We start from the raw sequence: 21,439 nt of genomic DNA, 5'->3' as shown, positions 1-21,439 counted from the left end.
CTGATGCGAAAAATAAGAAGCAATAGAATATGAAATACAATCGATTAAAATGTGTCTCAAAGTGATTCAGCACATCTCAATAAGTATATATCTTGAGATCACCGTATAGCCTTGGACAAGAATCGTTTTATTAATTTGAAAAAAATGAGAGAAAAGAGAAGAAATAAACTGGGCGTCTGCGTGGTCAACGTTTATGTGTACATTCAATCTTAAAGAATTTATCATGATCAGAGGGAACCAAAAGAAATGATGAAAATAATGAAAAAGAAAATTATAAAATCAATATTAAGCAGATCTATAAAGCAAAAAGAGAAACAACTCAAACTTAATTGTAATCGGTGAGTAAATTGAAGAAAGATTTGATAATTCTAAGTAGTATGCAAGCCATTAATACATAGGTATAAATAGGATAACGTAACACTAAACATTGGACAATACGAACGTATATAAAAGAAATATAAAATGCAATTATAGAGTGTAAAATTCTTCATCAATGCTATATTGAGACACATAAGTTTGTTTCCATCTATCTGGGAACTAACGGCGAGATCTGCAAATGATTAAAACTTCAAGGCTTTGAAAGTCGTGCAGTACATTGATAGGATCTTTTAGAGGTTAGTGTTTAGCTTAAGTTCAGATCTATACTCAGTCAAAAGCAACGCAGACAGTTTTATTGTACATTTTATTCATATTACCAGCAATATACGTATTTATAGATTATATAAAATAATGCATATCAAAAACAGACATTTTATTTTCAGCCTTCCTCTTAATTATATTTTGTCTTCCTTTATATCTATCTATCTATGATTGGTGTCACTATCAAAGTTTTTCATCAAAAACTTGGTCAAAGAAAAGATGAGAGTTCAATGTTTACAAAGAGAAACAATGGCCATTATATACTTCTCACAGAATGACTGCATTGCGCTTTCACTGTATATTCTGTGTACTACCATTTGGAGAAGGCGAATTAGATATCGCAAAAGAGTGAATAGAAGGGAAAAAGAAACTAGTTGCAGAATAGACTGAGACAGAAAAACTACCTTCAATACTCTTCTTCAAAGTGAGGACCGACACGAATTCAGGAATTATTTTGAAATGGACAAATCATCATTCAATCTGCTGCTCAGTAAATTTGAACCACTGATCGAAATAAATTCATCTATCGTTTCTTTTCTAGAATGTTTCTTTTACTCTCCTACTTTTTTCGTCAATTTTGCCATATGCTTTTGGTTTGCCAACAAAAATTGCCTCATTGCTAAGATGCATTTTGAGTGGCTAATTTCTGTCGTCCAAGTTTCAAGAAAATAGGAAGAAATTCTATTTCATTAAAGTCCGTCAAAGTTTTAGACCAAAGTTTTCTTTCATGGTTGTCACTATCAAAACTTTGTTCAAAAACTTTGACCAATTTTCTTTATAGGCCTGTTTTACAATAACCAAGACTATATAATATCAATAAACTGCATTCATTGACAATATTGTTCCGACACCCCAGTTGATAATTTATGATATAATACAATCTCTTAATCTCCCAATTTCGAGATTTCCTCCTTAGTCTGTATATTGCCCTCCTCTATATGTCCATTTGTTGTTTTCTCTTTTTTTGGTTGAGTGGATTTTTTTACTTTCGTCAAAGGCTTTATCATTTCATTAGCCTGAAAAAAGGATTATCGTCTTTTTAATTACAGCTTTTTTCTATTCATCTCTAATCAGATTAAGGTATGTACAATACAAATGTAGTTAACATGTTTATGTAAGAGAATGATAATCCCTTTCTTCATGATTAAGTACGAGCGTTAGCGAGTATTTATCATGAAGTAAGGAATTATCATTCTCTTACAAACTTAGAATATTGTAAAATGCTCAAGGATCAAATAATCTCTTGATTGGCTGACTATTCAAGAATTAGCTTCATTGTCAGTGCAATGTTTCTAATTGATGCATGACTTCCTTTTTTCGGCATTTCATTTATGGATTAGTTTTAGTAATGTAAGGACTTTCTTATAATTTGGGAAATATTTAAAAAAAAAGCGTTATAGACATTAGGGGACACAACAGTACAAAGAAAAGGTAGGAATTGTAACTATATGTTTCCTGATTGTTAGTATGAATGTAAAAAGTAAAATCACAAAAATACTGAACTCCGAGGAAAATTCAATCGGAAAGTCCCTAATCACATGGCAAAATCAAATGACAAAACACATCAAACGAATGGACAACAACTGTCATATTCCTGACTTGGTACAGGCATTTTCAAATGTAGAAAATGGTGGATTGAACCTGGTTTTATAGCGCTAATTATGTAAATTATGTAATATTTTAGTGAGGAATTATCCTTTTTTAATTTACAGTTGAAATCAATACATTTGAGTTACAACTAATTTCACAGCCAATATTTTGGTCCGGATTTAAAAATCGAATACTATTTCATTATGTCAGGGGAATGTCGAAATAAATGCCTTTAAAAGTTTAAATATATTCAAAACTTAAATTAAATTCCTGTTTTTTTTTTTATTTTATCGGAATATTGGAAATAACTATTCTTCACAACCGCTGGTCCATTAATCAGAGTTTTGGAAATCTTAAGATTTAGGTTATTTTTTATTTTAAAACTGTGTTTTTTTCCCTTTTAATGCATTGTTTTAATATTGTTTGATTTTTTTAGTAATTTGAAGTTATTATAATTTCATAATAACATTAAAGGTACCAATTTTACTGCACCAGTAAATTTCATCTTATTTTGATTTCTTTTGTTTGTTTCACAATTGAACTTTTAGTCAGTTTCAATCACTGGTGATAAATCCTTTCATTCTGATAAATGTGCTCCGGGGCAGTTGTAACTCATTTATAGAAACTCTTTTGTTTTGAACTGTAAATAGGCCTAAACAATAGGATAATCCCTTACTAAGAACATGAATTACATTCATTCTTCACAATTAAGAGACATCAAATCCTACAATTTCATTGATCGAGAGCACTTTGCTATATTCTAAAGTAAATCATTATAGTAAATCTAGAAAAGCGATTTGGACGCATGTAATTTATAAAGTATTGTTTGCATTTGTTATTAGATTATAAGATAACCTTCAAGGGAACTACATTTTAAAATAAAATCCTATTTTTACACAGTAGGACAACATAAATAGATCTCAAAAACATGTTTAACCCCGCCGCATTTTTGCGCCTGTCCCAAGTCAGGAGCCTTTGGCCTTTGTTAGTCTTGTATCATTTTTCATTTTAGTTTCTTGTGTATAATTTGGAGTTTAGTATGACGTCCATTATCACTGAACTAGTTTACATATTTGTTTAGGGGCCAGCTGAAGGACGCCTCCGGGTGCGGGAGTTTCTCGCTGCATTGAAGACCCATTGGTGGCCTTCGGCTGTTGTCTGCTCTATGGTCGGGTTGTTGTCTCTTTGACACATTCCCCATTTCCATTCTCAATTTTTTTTTATTTTGTACGAATGGTATTCCATTGTATAACATTACGGTACCAATTATACTACACCAGATATGTATCTCAATATTATATGTCGCTTCAGTTATGTTCGGGGTCGAAGTAATTTCTTTATTTTATTTTACTTTTAACAATACATCTTGCCTACAATTCTCAAAAAAAAAAAAAAAAAAAAAAAAATAGGCAGCATATATTATCGTTCACGGAAATGTCCAATCTCTGCAGTTTATTGAAATTGGAAGATTTTCTTTTCTATGTTCACCTATGTTTTATAGTAGCAATACTTTATATGCACTGAACAGAGGTGGCGAAATATTCCTCAGAGTTAGAATGGGGGTTTGACTTGTTACTGTACTGGTTTTTGAAATAGCAATTTAAAAATGTTTATCATATTTCAAGAAATCAAACTAATTAATATTTTTTGAATAAAATCTTGAAAGCTATTCTTTTATTTCAAATTCAAACAAAACTTGACATGTTTTATATGCAAATATATACAATAATTAGTAAAATCACCAAAATATAACTAGGTTTGGTTATGTAATTCTGTTGGTTAATTTTATTAATAGTCTACGGACTGAATAAGAGTTCCGATAAAACCTCGCTTATGACCTTATAGTGACAACTTTGCATTTCTAGTTTTTTCCAGATATAAACAAATAACAATAGAAAGGATTTTATGTTATTAATTTCAAAAGATGATAAAAATGATGAAAATAATAATAAATGTGACACAATTCAAGAAATCGTAGTTATCTTAAAGTAATATTAAAGTAATTTTCCATAAACGACACGAAAAAGAAGATTTTTTTTTGGACTAGCATTAATGCAATTTATATTAAATCAAAATAATCATTAGATCCATTAGATTAGGAAAAAAGTGAAACATTCTTTGAACGGCATCATTGTTGGCCGCACTGGTTTAATGAAACTCCAAAAACGCAAATATTACTGGAAAAGAAGCATTTCGGAAACATGATCCTTTGAAAATTCAAAGGACCGCTCAAATTAAAGTCCACTGCTTTCTGACAATGCCATGGATTTTTGTTTTAATCCAGCACAAAACCCTCAAATCTTTTCCAACAGCGAAGGTGGTCTTTTCTTATATGAAAGACATTCTACAATATGTTGCGCCTTTGTTTTCTTTCCTATCAAGAATGTTTTATCATATGAAGTTTGAATCCATTTTTATACATACCCACATGTAGAATGTTCCCACACCGGCGCTAGCTGCCTTTGCCTCCTCTAGAGTGTGCGTTTTAAGAAGTCTGTCCACTTCTTGAGCAGTGATAGGGTCAATATAATTTTTGTCAAATTGTTTGACTTTATATAAAAGACTATTTCTACTTGTCATTCTCATTAGGTAAACAATCTCATCCCATGTCTTCAAATAAAATTATTATGTATATATATATAACTTGTATTCAGAAAGTCTCACAATTAGCGGGTTACTAGATTAAACTCTACTGCACTTATGTACTATGCATAACTATTTGTTCCAATCAAATGTAAAAACAAGTTACATAATTTTGCCACTCTATGTTATAGGACCTTGCATGTTTCTCAGCTCTTTAGCGTTTATATTTTATATATAAATTATACTCAAAATTGACAACAACACTTCAAATGGTCTGCAATTTTATTAACGATGGTTTACATGTTTCGCCTGCAAGGCAGGCGTCATCAGGACCTGTCCTGCAAACCATAGCAAATAAAATTGCAGACCATTTGAAGTGTTGTTGTCAATTTTGAGTATAATTTAAATGTTGCATTTATTTGCATAATTTGACAACCCTGCATACCAAGGTATCCACTTCAGGGACTCTGTCGAAATGATTCACACAGGCGTTGGTTCACCAAACGGAGTTTAATTTATATATAAATGTACATAAAATAAATACAGGTGTTCTACAACAAAAAAACAAGAATGATATTCAATGGTTTGTTTTTAGACAGAGAATTATTTTAGATTGTACAAAGACACTATGATTCGGCAAAAAATTATTGCGACAGTAATTTACCAATTTCAAATCTCGTGAATCTATTAGGAACAGACAAACGAGGTAACAAACAGGAGCGATACCGGGTGCATTGACAGGGTAACCGTCTACTGCTATGCATACATCACCCGCCATGCGAATTCACACTCAATAAAATATCAAAATCGGGAAAACGAAACAAACACTTTATAAGCCTGGTATCTCTGGTATTATTTTTTTATCTGGAGGCATTTCTATTGCCAACATAAATTTTGAATTTGGGGAACATTTGTGTTATCTGCTCGACAATCAAGGCTTCATAAACAGCAAAAGTAGGTTGAAAAAAATCCTTCAATTTCATTTGTACAATAAAATTTCTGTCCTAGTAATAATGGGGATTTCCTGATGATCACATTCATAAAAGTAAGCTTTGAGAAATGATAAATAACAAATAACGGAGAGTTCCTTTCTCATTAGATCTAAACTAAAGACCATTTGACATCAAAACTGACACCACTAGTCCACGGAATTCATTATGATTGTAATTCTTTTTTTTTACATCTCATATATCCCAGTGAACTTGAAATTAAGGTAACTACTGATACTAGAAGGACTGCTTCATACCTTGATCTCTTCCTCAATATTGACACTAAAATCTATGACAAACGGGACGATTTCAACTTCCCAATTATCAATTTCCCATTTTCCAGCAGTAACATACCCTCTGCCCCCTCGTATGGTGTTTACATATCTCAGTTGATACGTTATGCTCGTGCATGTTCATACTGTACGGACTTCATATACAGGAGTGTGCTCCTTACGCAGAAACTGCTCCAACAAAGTAATGAGGAGGAAAGATTAAAAATGACACTCCGTAAATTTTATGGACACCATCAAGAATTGGTTGATCCATACGATGTGTCTGTGTCTAAACTAACTAAGGACATGTTTTCCAAGTCTTAGAATATGGTTTACCATTTACGTCGTCTGGTCTTTTGAGTACCGAATGTGACCTATTCCCGAATATGACTGTTTTACTGAGTGTTAATTCACAATGCTATAAGACGTGTCTCGGTATTTGTTTATCCAGCGTTCATATATTTAGTTACGAAGTTTTATTTGTAATTCTGATTAGATATTGTTTTGTGTCTTATCGTTTGTAGTTGTGATTCTATCTTTTATTTTCTATTCGTATGTAAAAATAGAGTTAATTAATCACCCAGTTCGTTTGTATGATTTTAGTTTAAAGCAACTATGTGCACAGGATTAATTTGTTTTACACAGTTTGATTTGGAAGAAAGGCCGACATAGTTAGTTGCACTATTATTAACACAATTCTATATTAATATTCTTGTAATTGTTATAAAATACATTAAATAACATAATTAGAAACCTAATCTTGATTTATATCCATTTTTTAGAAATTCACCTGTGACGTTAATTATTGTGGCGTTGATTCATTCGTGTTACAGACACACACTTCGTAATTCTATTAAGCTGTTTTTGTGTACTGTCCTAAATTATTTTAGTTATTCGTTGTTATTCTGTGGTTAACATGTCGAAATGTACTATTATATTATTTATTTATGTATTTCTCTGTCTTTGGTGGTTTTGCATTTATTTGTACTCTCTTCCCGTCATGTAATGTTGTCATTTTAGCGGTATATTTAACATTGCCATAAAGCGCGGAGGTTTTGCTAGCCACAAAACCAGGTTAAATCCACCATTTTTCTTAAAATGTCCTGTACCAAGTCAGGAATATGGCAGTTGTTATCTAATAGTTCGTTTCTATGAATGTTGCATTGTTGTTTGTTTTTTGATGCACTTCTGTTATTTCGTTGTTTTCCTCTTATAGTTGATGTGTTTCCCTCGGTTTTAGTTTGTAACCCGGATTTGTTTTCTCACAATCGATTTATGACTTTTGAGCAGCGGTATACTACTGTTGCCTTTATTTGATCTGTTCCGTTAATCATAATCTCAATTGGGACTCGCCATTTTATTTTGACCAGTTCCAGTGTGGAGGTAGCAACACGTAGGGCATAAGAAAAACTCATCATAGATTTCAGGTTTACAATTTGGTACGCCAGGCGATCGTCTCGTCTATGTAAGACTCATCAGGGGCTATGGAATCAAAAGAATTGAAACGCAAAATCAATACGAAGTTTACCGGCATTACATAAACGAAGAACACCACGATACCTGGAAAATCAGGTACAAAAAACCCTTAACCGGCGTAGAGGATATTATTAAAATTAAAAAAATTTTTTGCATAGCTTATAACACGTACCGCCAGTGATTCTGACTTTTCTCCTAGTAAGATGTACGTTGCTTTCATTACATCGTACATCACAGGTTTTGGTTTCTTATAGCGATGGACCTCAGATATTGTTGTTCGTTTCATTTCCAGTATAAACACGGAGTTGTTGTCAGCCTCTTGTAACATCTGCTCACCCTCTCTTATATAATTATTCAGCTTTTCTGCCAGACTTGACTGTTTTGCATCTTGAATTGCCTTTTCCAGAACATCAGCATTTTTACGATTGATGCCATTTCTCAAAGCTGTCGGGACAAATGTTTGAAAATGTAAGGTAAACAAACATACTGCTATGTTTATGGATTTGTAATAAAGCTAGAATCTTACATTAAAACATTTGTTCATAAAATTATGAATACACGTGGCCTTTTAGGTTAAAGAAAGTCTTTTATCACGAAATGAAAAAAAACATGTTATATTTGTATAACAATTTTTTTTTTATTTATATAACTTGATATAATGATTTTGCCAGTAAAGGTGTGTAATTTGTTATGTAACCCCGCATTAGCGTTATCAACATTCAACAAAAACAATCAATTCAGTTGCTTATCATCTAAATAACGTGTTATACTGTTCTTTTATTTGTCTTTGTTCTATTATTAATATTACTTTTACTGTTTGGTCTGTTTTCTGTGATATCCTTTTGACGTGGCTCGGTACTGATACATCCCGTCAATGTGTTTGTATTATCTTTTATTTTTACTGGTTTGTTTTGTACGTGTGACTTTATGTGTTTCTTTGGTACATATGACGTGGCTCTGTACTTTTAAAGATCCCATCATATTGTTCTATTATAATACCATTATGTTATTGTTCTATTATATTTTTGAAAATACTTTGAACGACTAAATTATTTAACTCCCGTAGTGGTATTAACCATATTTGGATTCTTAAAAATGCTAAAGAACTTCTGGATATTTTAAATCTCTGTCTTTTTCTGAAATTAGTTCTAACAATAACTTTTGATTTTTCAACCCTGTAAACCACCATTCCCCATGTGAAATTATAATTTTGAAAATACTTTGTACGACAAAATTATTTTATATTTCTTCCAGTGTGACGTTTACATTTTCTGGCGTCAAACACGACTCTACACTAAGAGTAGATGTGAATGCAGTCACATGACTTTAAATATTTCAATCCTTTATGGGTTGATTTATAATACATATATAAGTAAGCAATGAATGTGGTTGTTATATTTGAAAGATGCTTTTTGTGCTTCTTTGTTAAATGTTTGTTTGTTTTAAGATTGTGACACAGTGATGACTGCTGTACCCATATTTTGACAATGTTACCTATTGTGTCTGTTTTGTTCACTCATCGTTGTAAATATAATGGAATTTGATGCGACTGTCATACAAGTGAGAGGTTTAGCGCTATAAAACCAGGTTCAATCCACCATTTTCTACATAAGAAAATGCCTGTACCAAGTCAGGAATATGACAGTTGTTGTCCATTCGTTTGATGTATTTGAGCTTTTGATTTTGCCATTTGATTAGGACTTAGATCTAGAAATAGACTATGAGGGTCGGTTGAAAATTCAACTTTACGACAAAAGAGATGATTGCAGCTTCCCAATTGTGACCTTTTCATTTTTAAACCAAGAGATCCAAATGATGAAGTTGTAATCATCACTTCGTAAATATTACGGACGCCATCACGAGTTGGTTGACCGTTATGGAATATTCGTTATACAGATGATATCGGATATGTTCCTTTTGTCGTAACTACAATCCCCTTCCCTTTTCACGAATGTGACCTACCGAATAAGACCATTTACCGGCTTTGTAACAACATGAGCAACACGAAGGGAGCCACATGTGGAGCAGGATCTGCTTCCCCTTCCGGAGCACATGAAATCACCCCTAGTTTTTGGTGGGGTCCGTGTTGTTTTTGTACCCCTATTTGTGACATTTTGTTCACGCATCATTGTCAATATAATGGAAATTGATGCGACTGTCGTACAAGTGAGAGGTTTAGCACTATAAAACCAGGTTCAATCCACCATTTTCTACATTTGAAAATGCCTGCACCAAGTCAGGAATATGACAGTTGTTGTCCATTCGTTTGATGTGTTTTATCATTTGATTTTGCCATTTGATTATGGACTTTCCGTTTTGAATTTTCCTCGGAGTTCAGTATTTTTGTGATTTTACTTTTTTTCAGGTCAAAGCAGTGCAAGGGCTTTGTTTTTGATTATGTCCTGTGGATTTATGAGTTTTGTTGTATGAACTAATGCACCATATCTCTTCATTCCTACAATATCGTTGATGGTTCGGTTATGTTCCTACGAAAATAAATAGAAAACTTTCTGCCTTCTTGTCAAAATACACGATTTTCTCTTTCAGATTTACTTTCGTCCTATTGAGTAAAAAGTAGCACCTAGTTACTTTTAAAGAATTCGCTAAGACCATCTTATATGAAGAATTTAAACATGTTGATGATTTTCTTAGGAGAATACTAAGTTAAAGCAGATTTATTAAAAACGAAATGATGAGAGAAATATTGACCTTTTCTGTTACATTTTCTGCTGAATTAACTAAAAAAAAAATGGTCTTTTATTAACGGATACCATACTTGTCTAAAACATTCACCCTTAGCTAATTTTAGATATTCCAGCCTTTCATATGCTTTAGTAAGCCATCCATCGTCTGGTAAGTCCTCCTTATTTAACTTATCGATTGCCATTTGCACATCCTCAGGATTCTTGGATGTCTTAAGTGTATTCATCAACTGTTGTCGAATCATCAAGTCTCCTGCACTCTGAAAATATTTGTTGGTCAATAAAAACAAGGAAAATAAAAATGAAATTCCATATGAATATTTGCTTTTTGTCATAATGTGTTAAGTGTTTATGTGTTATCTTCGGACGAATGAAATTTATAACGTGTTGTTTTCATTTTTTATTTTCATTTGTGTGTTGTACAATTATATGTGTACGCATTCTTCCATCACCTGGCACTGCAAGTTGTATTGATTCGTCTCAATTAAGTTGGAAAAACGCTTACTTCTAAAATTGCATAATAAAAATATTACCTTTACTTAGACTTGGATTTGGAAACCTTATTCATATGCACACTTCTATTACAACACCTATACATAGACTACATGAGAATTTTCAAATATATGGGATTTATTTGTAATATAATTACAAGAAATAAAATGCATGTTCATTCATACTTACACGTCAATACCTATAAAAGCATCAAACAGGTAGGGGTTAAAAAAAAAGCTAAAATCGCTGATTTTTTGGGTTGTGTCTTTCATTTTTTAATTTAAATATTTTTTTTCATGATTTCTGAATTTATAAAGCAGCAAAGTCCCAACTTTAGCAAGTGTTTCAGTTTAGTCACTTCCAGCCTGAAACATATATATACATGATTACATATATAGTGTTTTAAATCTTACTTCAAATGGTTTTCGTGGTTTCTTAGGATCTTCCGACATCAAAAGGAAATTGCACACATTTATAAAGCCTTTACTCGAACGTCTATGTTTTGCAAGTAGTTTTAGGACATACTCTCCGTTTCTTGGAACACCAACAGTAATGAATAAATCGTCATTGTGTTGTTTAAGTAAAATATATTCTTCAAGGTCCGAAGAAGGAATTGTCTGATGAATCATCTCCGCAATGACCTTGATATCTTTAAACACCTTGAAATCGATATCAACGGTGTCTGATCCACGTATTGTTATTAACCCTGTAACATTTGAAACCAATTTCATACCGAAACGCTCTGTCACACGACAAGGGCCAAATCCTATTTCCGGAACAAATGGCAGTGCCTCGAATCTCAGTTTTGGTTCCTCACAATTCACCTTGAATGAACACAAGAATTCTGAATCACTTTCACTGGCTCCTCCAAACACTTTGAAATCATACATTCCTTCAACTGGGAAACGCATATGAAAATGTGTCTTCCTTTCGTCTTGAACAACTGCTACCAAAAACTTGAAATCTAATTCCACAGCAGCATCGGGTGTTTCTGATGCAATCAATTCAAATTTATGACCGAGAAAAATGTGTCTGGAGTCCATCCGCTTGATTGATATTATGCAAGATCCGTGTTTAGCTTTTCTAATGCCATTTAAGCGACTTGAAATTTTCAAATGATGTTCGAAGAAAGCTTGTGATACAACTGGAAGCTTCAAAAACTTCTCTATTGAATGTGGTTTTCCAAGTAGTTGCCACATGTCTTCATCAGGAAAACATCGAAATATAAACTCCTCCGGGTTAGTCAAGAAATAATATTCATTCACATTCAAAATGGAATCTTTTTCAAACTTTTTCAAAACAGAATGGTTATGGTTGCCTGTATGTATTGTATTTGAGGATTTTGATGTTACTGAAGAGTTTGAAATTGCAGGGAGTTTTGGAATCGACGAATCACCTGAATGAGATACACAGTCATTTAAAGTAGGAACAAGAGTATTAACATGTGCATGTAGCTCATCAGAGTGTAAAACGACATGATTACATATTAACAGATTAAGTTTTTGGGCTTGCTTTCTATAACTACGAGCATTCTTTGATAGGGTACTGTTTATTATCGTTTTGGATTTTTGTTTATCTATTATGTCGTTTTTATAGAGTCAAGTGTTTTCTTGTACGGTTTGAATACGTAGTTTTGTTAGTCGACACATCGAGCTAAAAAAACTTACGGTTAATATATAAAAAAAAGTAGTAAAATAATGGCACATGGTTATGTGCCTTTGAAAAAGCAGGAACCTCGTCTGACATTTATAGTCTTTTGACATATATTTTCTTATCCTCATTCGGTGCAATTAGGAGCTTGACATATTCTATAGACGCTGACTTATTTATTGTAGTGGACCGTTCTTTGGTTTTTTGTTTCGATTGGAAAATACAGATTTTGAATTACTGTATTCAATCGTTGAATGGTACCACGGTGAGTATGTTAATATACTGATATATCAAATCTAGCATGAAACAATTGCATAATAGTAACTTATGAAGATCGTCATATATAAACTGCCCATTTGACAAAAAAAAAACATTGACAGAAACATTAACAATGCCCTCTTCTTTAGAAACGGTTAAGTTTATTTCATATATAAAAGAAACCAATAACATAAGAAAGCACGTAAACTCGGAAAACACCATCAAACAATAATATGACATGGATTATGAAGCCCGAAGGATTTTTAAATGTAGTTTAAAAAATGACACATGGCCACGGTAAAACCATTGAAGAAATTGAATATATATTTGATATGAAGCAAAATGCATTAGATTTGTTGAACACATATTGGAAGAAAATGAGGTACCGTTTTCATCTGGTTCTTTAAATGATCCTGTTTTACTCGAGAGTGGCGTGTTTTCTATATGAACTGGCTGCTGCTCTGTTGTTTTTTTCTTCGTTGATACAGTATCGAATGCCCCTTTGAAGAAAACAATTCTCCACCCGTCTGCACAATAAACTGCATTCCATGTCACTCTGTTTTTGTCGATTTCGGTTTCGTCTGTTTCATGTCCTTCTAGTTTGGCAACACCTGGTACAACATGACAGGGGATATCAACATGCCTGTGGAAAAATATGACTTTGGTTTTTCATGGTCATTTTAATGAAATATGTTAAAATGTACCCATGTTAACAATTATGGGTTTTACATCTAAACAAACATAGAAAATTCTTAAATTTTCTTTACATTGATTGATGATTTTCTGCTTAACGTCCAGTAGCAAGTCTTTGAATTGAGTAGATTAGTCCAATTGATGATAATACAACGTCAACACTCGATTTTAAATTTATCTTACATAACTAGTACATGAGGGTCTGGATGTCTTCATTTCCTTACTTTAATTTTTAAGCCATTTGTCTCTATTTTTAATATTTTTTGTTCATCGTTCTCTATTCTTTATTTTTTTTGATTACTCTCTGTTCTTTAAATCCCCAAAAACAATTTTGCTTACGAGTATGCAATACATTACTTTAACTATGTATGTAATTTCCCTTTAGTAGATAGTCTTGTACTCACTTGCACATCATTGCAAACAATTCAGGATAGGATGATCTTTTATCTTTAACTTCTTTTAGATGATGAAGTGGAGATTTGTCGTTTATTGAGCGTGAATAATCAAGTTGATCTAACTTCTGAAGACATATCCAGGCAAATATTGCTCGCACCTTCTCAACATCCCTGTAATATCTTGCGGTCAATGATACAGTTAAAGTCTTCAAGGCAGGTGCTGATTCAATGTCAACCTTTTATAATACGAAAAATATTTGTGAAATCAATATCAGTAGTTTTAGTCTAACTGAACAGAAAAAAATGGAACGACGGCTGTCCATTGCGGATAAGGAAGTGCTTACACTTTCAGAACACCCGAATTTATACCCAGTTTGTGTTGCTAAGTATTAAGTTACTAATACGTGTGCTATCTCATTTTTGTCCTTGTTTTATCTGTTCTTCCTCGATCAGTATCCATTTTTTTTATGTAGAACTATTATGCATACATGTTTGACTATTCCATGATAATAATGTGGGAATTGATGGTATGATACTTCATTCTGATTTGTAAATTAGCGTTTAAAAATAGCTTTAAATTTTAACTCAGACATTTCTCATCAAATTCTGAACTGCTGGTGTTTGATTGATAAAACTTCTTTGATTCATGAAAGAATAGAGTATCAAAAACTATTACAAAACAATAGAATTTAAATTACAGGTATTTAACGATATTGACACAACAAGAACATTTACAGAAGGCTTCAGTAGATCAGGGATTTGTATACAAATCCTCGAATAGATATTGTAGAATAATTTAATGAAACGTCAAGGACTCTTTTAACATTTGTACTCGTCAGATTGCCTTATGCTACCTCTAGTCAAAGATGCTCGAACGTCCATGGGCATTATTGCAACTTTCAGTGGCGTAGTTCTCACGCCCACAGCAAGTCCCATAGCGTCAATGATTTGACTATGTCACCTTCTTTCTCAATAAAGTATAAAAAAATACAAGTAATATTTCAATCTTACGCTTTGGACTCTTTTGTCGATTTCTAAAGCAGTGTCCATTTTAAATATTTCAGCTTTTCTTGTTGGTGGAGGTTTTGGTATCGGATACGTTAGTTGTTTCTTTTTAATATCTTGAACAAAAACCTAGAAAAAAACCTGTATTCATTAAAAAAGTGTTGATATTATAGCTGTGTTGAGCGACAGATAGAGAAGCAAACATGAACAGGTCTCTTATTTTTGGGACTGCAATAGCCAGGCAGTATTAACATAACAATATTTTAAAATTATGTAAAACTTAATGATTAATATTGTTTTTTTTATCTTTTTTTATTGTGATAGATAAGCACTTTCATTTTGAAACTACTACAAATTTATATTTTATTTGCGTATATAAGATTTCCACAAATTACGTTAGTTTATGCTAGATTAACATCCTTACATTGTTAATTGTTTTATTCTAAACTTCAACTGTTTAATCTTAGTAAGGTCTATAGAAAAAAGTCTATAAAAAGGAATTTCTAAAGTTGGGACTATATGATTCTTTTTAAAACAAAAATGGTCACCTAGTTGCAATCTGCCTTTAAATTCAAAGTTTGCTTCTCGCACTTCCATATTCCCTCAGAAAATTGGAGTTATTACTAAGTATCGATAGTACATATTATTGCATGATTCGGTATGTTTCATGAGTTATGCGTGCATCAATACATTTTATAAATCCTCAGCTGTTTCATTTTGCAATTTTGACATACATTAGGGGTACAACTCCTTCAGGCGGGCGGATTTGTAATATTAGGTGATTTCCGATTGAAGGTAAATCAGAGTAGCATTTGGAACCGTCTAAATCTGGTATGTTTTAATTTGATCTATAGTCAAAAACGAAAGATTTACACAAAACATCTCATCCATTGTTCGCCAATCCTCAGAAAACAGAATTCAAGCAGTTCATGTCAAGTATTTCTAATTGTTTATTAACTGTGGGCAACTACAAATGAAATAAATATCTGCATGTACGTATGTGTAAGTTTTTGTATGCATACAATTATATGTTTAACGTATACTATGATTGCTGATTTCCAATGTGTTAGCTAACGTTATCAATATAGGAACTGGTTATCCAATCAGTCAGTAGATTTTGTGCTCTCTACAGGTGACAGTGATATTTATTTTAAACCATTTTACCGTATTTACCTCTTTCTTAACGTCTTTTGTCAATTTGAAGTCGACTTGTGTCTTTTTCTCATCTGGTTTTGTAGAGGTTTTCTTCAGAGGTGTTGTTTTCTGTAATTTATTAGTTTCTATTACATCATTGTCAATGACAGTTTCAGTTAATTTTTCCTCTATACGCAGTCTTTGAACTGCAGATGGTTGTCCGGTTCTAGACATACGGCCGATTTCCTGGTTTTCTAGTCTCGACCTTTGATCCATTCTTGATGGCACATCTGTAGCTGATGGCTGTCGCATTGATGAATGCTGTTCTGGTCGAGGTGTGGGTCCTGTGGAGAAGTATGACGACTGTCTTTCCTCCATACTTCATTAATTGTATGTGGAGTATAAATCCCTAGTGAAACGAGATATATGAAGACATAATCAATTCGCGTTTGCTTTAAATTTGCCACAACTCATAATGCACCAAAGCTTATTGAAAGTCTCAATAAAAAAGAAAGACAAATAAATGAAAAATTCCATTTGTTAGAAAGAGAGTCAATGTTTGAGTTTAATGAAAATATGTGATATGAAAATTTGTAAGGGACATCTTTCAGCTACACTTACCTGTTACCTAGGAAACAATATATCACAGGTTCAAAGTTAGTATAAAGTCCTTGTATTTATTGGAACCTACATGCTCATGTCTGTATCATGCAGTCTTTATATTTTGTATTCCAACATATCTAATTCTCATCCAATAAGTTCTTACAGATTATGACATTTTTTTCCAAAGATTGACACATGTGCTTAAGATAAAAAGCCTAATATGCAAACCCGGTTTAAGTTACTATGGGATAATGTTTAAACATAAGATCATCAACAAATATTCAATTATCACCAAATCAAATGAACACAATAAAGGCAGTTTGTGGTATTGACGGATATCTATAATAAATTGACAATGGACTTGATGATAGGTCTTGATATACAAGAAGTATACACAAGGTTGTCACGGTACATAGCCTATTTGTTTTTCGATCATTGTTCATTTTGTAATTTAAATTTGTGAAGACCGTTATTTGTACATACTATAATTCTATTCTTGCTGAGGAAACTTTTCACACATATCCATACAATAGCTCAATTGTAAAGCATACCGTATTTAGGTATTCACAAAGGTTTTTTGATTACATTGTAATGAAGTAATTCTTCATTGTAAAGATGTGAACGAAGTTTCCATTGTAACTGCTATAAAAAAAATACAAATATTAAAAACGTTAGAAGCGCTAGAAATATGTATTTCGAAAAGCAATGGATTTGGTGTTTGAAGTTTTCCGGACTTTATATAAATTCCGGTACGTTTAGAGAGTCCCAATATACTCAAAGCAGGATGTATAAAATGGAAACGAAAACGGAATATTGGTATATAGCAAATATTTTAATGATGACTGAACTGGACAGTCATCATTAAAATCATTGCTAAAACCAAAGATATTGTGGTTTTAAGTTTCAAGTCAGTCGCGATTTTGTAGATTAGGCAAACATGTCCTAATATCCGAATATACTATTACATATACAATGCATATCTATTAAAATGAACGTTATATACATCAGCTTTGTTTTCTAAAATGAAATTTACCTTTACATGAACACAATTTAATGTTAAATGTTATCAATGTTTATTTGGGTCAAATGCACCCATCAGTTTTAAAAATGATAAGTATTTTCTTTTTATTGCCGTGATTCTGACCGAAAATCTGTATATATTTCTGCAAGTTAATAAACAGTCCTCCCTTGATAAATTGCTATTGTAAGATGATGGTAGAGACCGACAAGCTGAGTCAGATTTTTTTTTTAAATGCTAGCTCCCAAGGTTACCCTACCCACACATTTTTCTGATCCCGAGCCGACCAGTCTGTGCCCTAACTCCTAAATGCCGCATTCTTAGCGGAGAAGAAGCAAATGCCAATTTTTAAAGTCGTTGGTGTGACCGACAGGAGATCGAACCAACAACATCCCGCACTCGAAGTTAGCTATAGCACGCTACCATGAGACCATCGAGACAGTTGCTAATGAAAGACTACGTTAAAACGTTCGGCCGTAAGATTAATTAAGAAGGTAGCTAATGAAAAGTCAAAGTGTCATTTACGACCAAATCAACAGCTGAACGATAGCGAGAAGAAAAGGACCTATACGTTGCATGATGATACCGTGTGTATCAATGAAAACCTTAAATTACTGAAAGCAAGCTTTTTGACTGTGAAATCATACCTTCTTGCCGTTTGTGGTTAGATTTCGACGTAAAAGAGCAAAGGGAATCCCAATTGATATTAATTATATCAGTTGTTTCCGGGCTTTAATTCATATCAATTACTCGAGCTGTCCCCGTTCAAGATTTTATTGATAAAAGACGCATTATAATTAATAGTATGACAAAAGGATTTTTTAGATATGTTTAAACTGCACATGCATATATATTATACATGCATGAATATAGAACACTTCTTTTAAAACTATCATGTATCAAATTGTGCAATTTAACACACCCAAAAAAAGAAATCCTTCAAAATTTGACTTTTACTGACAGTGGAACTCTTTATAATTCGCTGTACACAATAACACATTTGGTGTAGTATTTCTAACCTACATCGAAAACCTTATATTTCTGAAAGCAAGATTTTTAACTGTGGAATCATACCTTCTTGCCGTTTGTGGTTAGATTTCGACGAATGAGAATCCCAATTGATATTAATTATATCAGTTGTTTCCGGGATTTAATTCATATCAAATACTCGAGCTGTCTCCGTTCAAGATTTTATTGATAAGACGCATTATAATTAATAGTATGACAAAAGGATTTTTAAGATATGTTTAAACTGAACATGCATATATATTATACATGCATGGATATAGAACACTTCTTTTAAAACTATCTTGATCAAATTGTGCAATTTAACACACACAAAAAAAAAGAAATCCTTCAAAATTTGACTTTTACTGACAGTGGAACTCTTTATAATTCTCCGTACACAATAACACATTTGGTGTAGTATTTCTAACCTACATTGAAAACCTTATATTTCTGAAAGCAAGCTTTTTGACTGTGAAATCATACCTTTTTGCCGTTTGCGGTTAGATTTCGACGTAAAAGAGCAAAGAGAATCCCAATTGATATTAATTATATCAGTTGTTTCCGGGATTTAATTCATATCAAATACTCGAGCTGTCTCCGTTCAAGATTTTATTGATAAGACGCATTATAATTAATAGTATGACAAAGGATTTTTTAAGATATGTTTAAACTGCACATGCATATATATTATACATGCATGGATATAGAATAAAATTGAGAATGGAAATGGGGAATGTGTCAAAGAGACAACAACCCGACCATAGAGCAGACAACAGCCGAAGGCCACCAATGGGTCTTCAATGCAGCGAGAAACTCCCGCACCCGGAGGCGTCCTTCAGCTGGCCCCTAAACAAATATGTATACTAGTTCAGTGATAATGGACGTCATACTAAACTCCAAATTATACACAAGAAACTAAAATTAAAAATGATACAAGACTAACAAAGGCCAGAGGCTCCTGACTTGGGACAGGTGCAAAAATGCGGCGGGGTTAAACATGTTTTTTGAGATCTCAACCCTCCCCCTATACCTCTAGCCAATGTAGAAAAAACAAACAAAATGGATATAGAACACTTCTTTTAAAACTATCATGTATCAAATTGTGCAATTTAACACACACAAAAAAAAGAAATTCTTCAAAATTTGACTTTTGCTGACAGTGGAACTCTTTACAATTCTCCGTACACAATAACACATTTGGTGTAGTATTTCTAACCTACATTAAATAAAATATCCTATGTAATTTATTTCTCCCTTTTTTCTTTTTCCATACTCTCAGACTTCAGAAATATACAAAATAGAAAAGTTTAGAGTCCAACACTTTCAATTATATATCATTCGCCTTAATATCTATAGTTTTAGAAAATGTTACAGATACAGAGACGGCGGTAAAAATGAATGGAATGTAATACATAATGGTTTTTAGACATTAATGGAGACAAAAAAAAACTAGGTAGGTTGTAACTGACATCGACCTCCACACTCTCTTGTTGAATTAAATCCGCATTATTCACAAACATGCGAAAGCCATGGACGCATTTCAAATGACCAAAAGGGACCTAAAATATAAAAATAAGGAAATTATTTAGTATTTCATTCATTAAACTAACGGGAAATTTTAGAAAAAAAAATTATATAGATAATGTCAGTACCTAAACACTGATTTATTTATCACTTATAAATTAGTGACTATAAATCCAACAGCAGTGGTATCTATGCCCACTGCTAATAAATGAAAATAATTGCGGATTTAACCTTGAACGCTCAAACCCATACATTTTAAAGTTAGGCGTGTATAGATACATAAATGCGTTAGGCGCTCAATTCCCGAAAGTGACCTTTAAGAATAACTAACTTTCTTTGAAGTCATCTTTGCCTGAGGAAGTTGGGAACTTATTTTCCGAGTAATGTCTCAATTCATTGACGGGAAATTTTATAAAAAAATGTTATAAATCATGTCAAAACCAACGCTAAGCCTATTTTTTTTTTTAATTTCATAGATAGAAATTGGATGTTTCTGTCAGTTCCATCATATATATAACTAACAATTTGAAGTCCTTTCTTTGATGAAAAGTGACGTTTGCAATCCAAACAACAGATGATTAAATTATCACGTTTAAAGTAAATCTAATAATCTTTTGGTTGATTATCAAACCAAAGAGTTTTCTTGAACGCTTAAAACCATTTTTATGTCTGACTGTGCATTCTTTTGTATGTGATGTATACGTGTTTTTAAATCAAGTAAAGGTCAGATGTGATTTGCGCCATTTGGGGTTATAAACTTATCTGACTAACCATTATAAAAATAATTATGGGGTATGGAGTTATGTAAAAAAAATGCAAAACATATATTATATGAAGTCATTGAAAATAGAAAATTAAATTTAGCATATCAGGGGCGGATCCAGCCATTTTTAAAAGGGGGGTTCCAACCCAGGATAAAGAGGGGGTTCCAACCATATGTCCCCATTCAAAAGCATTGATCGTCAAAAAAGTTCCAACCACCGGACCTCCCCCCCTGGATCCGCCACTGGTATATAGTTATAAAGATTGTCGAGTAGTCTGGCTTCTAAAATAAATTCGCTTATTTTAAGGGTAATGTTTACATCTTCCACATTTATCAAACATATAAATCTGTTAAAATAGGACAAGAAAGAAAGTGGTGGACCATTTAGGTTACATAATCAAGAAAACATTCTTTGCTGATTAAAAAATAGAACTTTCATCGTGGCAAGGATTTTTATAGTAAGACTTACTATACAAATCCTTGCTCATGGTAACAAAAATGAATTTCATGGATCAACTTAATATTACCAGAGTATATAAAGTACAGCCAGAAGAATATGTATGAGTTCTGATGTCATATTTTCACAGTTGTAATTAAAATACGATATAAAATGGATAAATAAAGTACAAAAAACAATTTCCGTAA

At 32.5% G+C, this 21,439-nt stretch overlaps 1 protein-coding gene across 1 annotated transcript; it reads right to left on the bottom strand.

Moving 5' to 3' along the window:
• Positions 1-668: 668 nt before the first annotated feature.
• LOC127736167 (hillarin-like) lies at positions 669-16,749 on the bottom strand. Its single transcript, XM_052246724.1, has 10 exons — positions 16,500-16,749; positions 15,918-16,287; positions 14,751-14,873; positions 13,749-13,975; positions 13,038-13,294; positions 11,157-12,139; positions 10,343-10,511; positions 7,722-7,993; positions 4,654-4,839; positions 669-1,655 (listed from the first exon to the last, which is right to left on the bottom strand). The coding sequence occupies exons 2-10, from the start codon at positions 16,254-16,256 to the stop codon at positions 1,524-1,526; spliced, it is 2,688 nt and encodes an 895-aa protein (XP_052102684.1). The 5' UTR covers positions 16,257-16,287; positions 16,500-16,749; the 3' UTR covers positions 669-1,523.
• Between the last annotated feature and the right edge of the window lie 4,690 nt (positions 16,750-21,439).

This window comes from Mytilus californianus, unplaced genomic scaffold, assembly GCF_021869535.1.
Source record: "Mytilus californianus isolate M0D057914Y unplaced genomic scaffold, xbMytCali1.0.p SCAF_3, whole genome shotgun sequence".
Lineage (NCBI taxonomy): Eukaryota > Metazoa > Mollusca > Bivalvia > Mytilida > Mytilidae > Mytilus > Mytilus californianus.
The sequence above is the reverse complement of the archived record's forward strand: the minus strand, read 5'-3'. Positions and strand labels throughout refer to the sequence as shown.